The 5,611-nt window shown below is 37.3% G+C and overlaps 1 protein-coding gene across 1 annotated transcript; it reads left to right on the plus strand.

The window, feature by feature from the left end:
• Nucleotides 1-1,462: 1,462 nt before the first annotated feature.
• Nucleotides 1,463-4,712, plus strand: LOC129375256 (uncharacterized). The gene is made up of 7 exons (XM_055054214.1): nt 1,463-1,718; nt 1,926-2,002; nt 2,180-2,205; nt 2,714-2,905; nt 3,413-3,627; nt 3,736-3,763; nt 3,959-4,712. Exons 1-7 carry the CDS (start codon nt 1,680-1,682, stop codon nt 4,045-4,047), a joined length of 666 nt encoding a protein of 221 aa, XP_054910189.1. The 5' UTR covers nt 1,463-1,679; the 3' UTR covers nt 4,048-4,712.
• The last annotated feature ends 899 nt before the right edge of the window (nt 4,713-5,611 follow it).

Below are 5,611 nucleotides of genomic sequence, written 5' to 3' on the forward strand. Positions count from 1 at the left end.
TGACCCAGATTGCAGGCAGATCTAATCTGGAAAGGAAGTTTATTCCAGAGAAGGGAAGCAGCAATGGAGAAACCATAATCTCCTTTTCTCTTAATTTGAGTCCGAGGGACTTTCAATAGCAGCTGATTATTTTGTCTTAAGGTTCTGAACAAATCAGGTCCAGGAAATAAACCTTTTCTTGTCTTCTTTAAAAATAGATTTTTATTGAATAGAAAATGATGCAGAAGAATCACAATAACAAGCATTTGGCTTGGAAGAATCAACACATGTTTCGGCCACAAGGTGGCACTGTGGTTTTTGTAAATGCGGTATTCTACTAACTCATTTCCTTTATATATTTTTTAAATCCAAGAGTTAAAATAAGAGAAGTGAAGCTGTGGTTGCAGAACACTTTTAGACACAAGTAATAAAGTTTGACGTCATAAAACATAATAACATGCCACTCTTATTGATTGGATTAATTTCTCTGATTGAAATCATCCAATCAGAGAAGTAATGATTTCTTGCATTGTTAATAAAGAACCTGCAAATTAAAGGTACAGTTTAATTTCACTTTATCAGCAACAAAAGTTTCCTCAAAAAAGAAAATGATCACAGAAAATATGTGTAATGGACTCTCTGGAAAAATATAAATATATTTTCTAAGTTATTGCTTTTAAAAGCACTTTTAGAAAAAAACTAAATGTAAAACAATTGATTTTTTTCCTTTTCTTTCAGCTGCTCTGCTGACCTTTTACTTTGAGATACTTTGCAAAAAAAAAACCCAAAACTCTTTATTCCTAAAATTAAACTGCATCATCAGTAAAATAATTTGTTTCAACAAAATTGTTTGAGCTTTTTTGTTCCACCCATGTTCACCATTAGCCAGGATATTTAACTGTTTTCTTTTTTATTTTAAGCTTAACTTGATCTGAAACTTTAATCTGAAACTGCAGGCATGGCAGCAAACTAGTTAATCACATTTGAACAGGAGCAACCACATAATCCTTCAGCCCTGAAGAAAAAGAAGATACAGTTTATATTTCACAAATAATCATATATAAAAAAAATCAGAGTTTAAACAGTTGGTCTAGAAACAAGTTTTGAAAGCCAATTTGCTGCTAAAACACCAAAGACTGAAATAAAAAATGTTGCAAAAGTGAACATATTATCAGTGGGTAGAAACTCACACATATGATTCTGACCATAAACAAAAGCAGAGTGTCTGAATAAACACAATCCAACTAAAAGCTGACACAATCAGAATCATCCCAAACTGATTTACAAAACACAAAAGTCCAATGCTAGTGAGAGAAGCAGCTTGTAGTTTTTTTTTTTTTACCAAAGAAAATCCTTCAACTGCCAAAATCTGATGTCACTCTTGTTTTTGTTTGCATTTTGAGAAGTTGCGCTCCGAGTCTCCTTCAGAGGTTTTCGTGTGGTTTCCTTCTGTGGTTCTTGGTGCAACATCCCTACAGGCCAGATGGGGATCAGGTTTTTATAGGCTTTGGTTTGATCAACACAGTGCAATGTGAAAGAGAACTGTAGCAATTTTGGTCCCAAATTAAACCAAGTCTATCGGATGTCAGGTGTGGAAACACAGGACTAGAGAGAGCATTTTTACTGGGGATTGTTTCACCCACAGGACTGTATAGAGAACTAGAACATGGACATGAAAACGCTCCAAAGCTGTGGCATTGATGACTGCACTGCAGGAGTTTATTAAGGCAGGATCACAGGTGAGATCCTTCAGCAATCAGCAGGCACAGGAGGGGCAGTAAACAGATGAGCAGAATGAATCACGATAGGAAACAGGAAAATCATGACCCGATCTGCAGATTACCTGGTTAGACACGTCGTTATTGCATAGTTTTGACCTGCAAGCCGTAACTCGTCCCCACTGCTGCTGCAAGACTTCCTGCACTCTAGTTGCACTTTCTCTTCAGGATCACGCAGAAAGCGACATTCAAAACGGTACGGGTCTTTACAGGGCGGGAAGGAGATATCAGCATCAACAAACTGAGTAAGTAATCATCTTTAAGTCGTCATGTTTTCCTTGTTCCACACAGATATGGGTCAGATTATTTCAAATACACACATGAAGCAGATAAAACACAGAGGTTCATGACTGAACTTCTCTAGCTCATCTCAGACCTTTTTAAACTGAAATAAATGTTTCAATGTCTTTATCTCTCCACAGGGACATGTCTGTAGTAAAATATGCAGGTAAGATTTATTTCTTTTTATTAAATAAGGTAACTAACAGGATATATCTAACAGTCTTTCCTTCAGCAATTTAAGGAGTAAATTGTTTTATGGCTCCAGATTTTGAGCAAACTGTAAAATATGCAATGAGCTTCACTGAACACCAGCATAAAGTTGCTGTATTAGCAAATATGTGTAATTATCCAGTAGGTAAGAAAGCAGCCAGCCTTTTTTATTCCACACCATGTTTGATATAGACAGGAATGAACTTGCACTGAGAAAATGAAATAGGTGGCTCTGCATAATAAGTGTACACAAGAACAGCTGCAACGGAGTGGAGATTATTTCAAAATAAATACAATAACCGCTAGCTATAAAGATAAATAGGTTTTCTTCTGTATTGTTATAAGAAAAACATAAATTCTCCTTTTTGAAATTTATCTGGATCTGTAGTTGATGTAATTTATATATTTTCTCCATCATGATCCCAGTAATGAGCTGAATAACAAGCTTGTCTGTTCATCTTCAGCTCTGGGAACAAAATTCTTTGTCGTCTTGTCTGGAAAAACAAACGGAGCTCATCAGCCCATAGTTAAAAAGCTGAAAGATATCGGCCAAACTGAGGCGGACTCATTTGAACAATGTGACTACCTCCTGGTTTTCTGTCCAATCGCATCCCGTGTTGGAACCGACATCAACGAGACCCTCAGCAAAATATCAGGTAAGGTTCAGCTTTGTCTTTTTTATATTCAAGTTACATAAGCAATAATAAACTGCCTTAAGAAAATACATTCATATTAAAGAAATGTAAAACATTTACATTACAAAACAGCTATTGTTCTGAGTGAAAGCTAATGAATTCACCAGCAGTTCGTTATGAGAGGTGAACAGAGACACGAATCTGAATGAAGCTGAAGAGAGAGACGGAGATGAAGGAGCTTAAAAACAACTGACTGGATCTCAACAGAGAAACAAACTGGAGATGGTTAAATAGAAACAGAGCTGAAGAGACACATGGATGAAGAGACGGAGCGAAAAAGACAAAATGAACTGAAGAAAGAGACAAAACTGAAGAAAGATCTGAAGAGCGAACATCTGACTGGCACTTAATCATAATAGTAACAAATTTAGAAACATTGAGAAGCTTTTCACTTGTTTGTTAAAACTGGATGATGATATTCATCCACCTGGTCGTTTCTAAACCACTGGCCTCCCGTCTTCATTCCAGACGTTAAAAAAGCCATTCTGGTGGTGATGCATCACACCTTCAACCCCAGCCTCATTGTAGCGGACAGCAGCAGGCAGGTGCAGAAGCCCAACGTCCTCCTGACTGTGGACTGTCTGTTTTATGAGGGAAAACTTCTCAAATGCAACCGCAACAACAACTCCATGACCGACATTGAAAGGGTTGTTGAGACGCCCATTTCTTGGATAACTGTTAAGGTTTGTTGGTCTGATTCCATATCGTCATGACAATGAAATTATTTTCCTTAGAAATTATTATTTAAGCTTCATTGTGGTCATAAATGTCTTTATTATTCGCCATTTCAGAACGCTGGCTGGAAAAACATCCTTAATAGTAAGTGGAACATGTTAATCTTTTATTCTTCTGTACAGGAACATAATCCATCCTGGGAAGTGAAGCTATCGCAGCAATTTAAAGTGGTTTATGTTTAACTTTAAATTATGTTTTTTTTAGTGATTGTATGTTAAATGCTTGAGGAATGATACTGTTGAGACTTCATTTCTGACTGCTTGTGTTTTTTTCTTTTAGGATTAAAGATTCCTCTCCTCAGCTGTTCAGTTACTTTCGTCGTTTTATTGCCAGTAATCATTTGGAGAATTTCTGCTACTTTACCTTAAGAAGACATTCAGTTAAACTGGCTGGAAAAAAACAAAGCAAATCCATCAAGTCTTTGAAAAATCAGCTTCGTGTTGTTTTGTAAAAGTTTGTCTTGTTCACACTGACACCTAAAAAACAACATAACATGAATATCAGTTCTGTTTTGCAAAATTTATTCATTTTTTGTTGATTTGCAACCAAAAAATATCAGGTAAGGTTCAGCTTACCTGATAAAAACAGTAACAAGATGTTACTGTTTTTTAGGATTTTCCAAATTTTGAATTTATTTACTATTTATTTTTCTAATATATTTCACATATATAAACATCAGTTTCTGACTAACATATTTACACTGTCCAGATTCACTAGTACAGTGTGAAGCCAACAAATTTAAGTTCCCTTGAATCTGTGTTTGGGCAAAACCAAAATGTTGACCTGCTTCCAGGGACATGGAGAAGGTAGAGCTGACTGTAACAAATAGGATGGAGCAGAGAGTTTAATCTGCACGACTAAGAAAAGAAGATATCTGGATTATTGCCTTGAGACACTGCAGGAAAAGAAACGTGGAGCTAAAAGCTGCTAAAGAAAACTGACGGTTGAATCTCTGATTGTGGAGAATGAAAGACAATGGATGTAGTGACAGACGTATGAGGATGACGTCTTTTGCACCAAATGTTTTGAATCAATAGATTCAACAAAGTAAATGGTATTGGTATTTGTGCAAGACAGAGAAAAACCTACAATCACAAACTTCCTTTAGCATTTCTTTCTGTCACATTCATAGATTCGTCTCCCTTGGTGTCTGGAAAGCAAGCCATTTCAAAAACCTCCAGATTGCTGTAATTTTGCATCTCTCTGCAGCCATTTTCATGGCATTGAGTGTAAACATTGAGTTAGGTGAGCAGCAGCAGGTTATTTGGATTTAAAGTGACAGTGGCACTAAAACGGCTCATTCTGAAAGGAGCTGAAAATATGCAAAAACTAGCAGATTGAAATCTCATCATCTGAGAATGATTTTCTGCATAAATTTGCAATGAACATGTTTTTTATGTCCAATAGTTTCATCCAAACATGTTCAATGAAGCATGATAGCTCACTTTTAACCATCTGATTGTTTCTTTTCTCAACCATGACGGCATTGAAATCCATTTCCATTTCTACTCCACAATCTGAGCTCTGCTGTGCTCACCACTTGATGACAGCCCTGCTGGAGCACAGGAGGTCTGGTGTGCTGCAGAGTGATCAGTGGGGTCACACCTCTGGCCTTAAAAGGCGAAGCAGAATAGCAGCAGCAGAAGCCCCCGCTAAAAATATCTCTGTCTCTGAATGCCACGTGAATGCAACAGCACCAATTAGGTTCACAGTTTCTCAGCTGGCAGCTGAATTTTTCCATCAAACTCATGGAAAAAATGTTACATTAAAAGATATTAACACCGTGGACACCTTGTGGTCACATGGTGCAGCAACACGGGCCGGTGGGGTAAAGTTACCTCTCCTCTCTTCTGCCTTTTGCTTGGATCAGTGCAGCGGTCCCAGTGGCCAGGCTAATTCTGTCTGAGCTGGTCGGATGGAGGAGGGGGGATT

The sequence above is a fragment of the Poeciliopsis prolifica genome, unplaced genomic scaffold (genome assembly GCF_027474105.1).
Source record: "Poeciliopsis prolifica strain line A6 unplaced genomic scaffold, Auburn_PproV2 SCAFFOLD039, whole genome shotgun sequence".
NCBI lineage: Eukaryota > Metazoa > Chordata > Actinopteri > Cyprinodontiformes > Poeciliidae > Poeciliopsis > Poeciliopsis prolifica.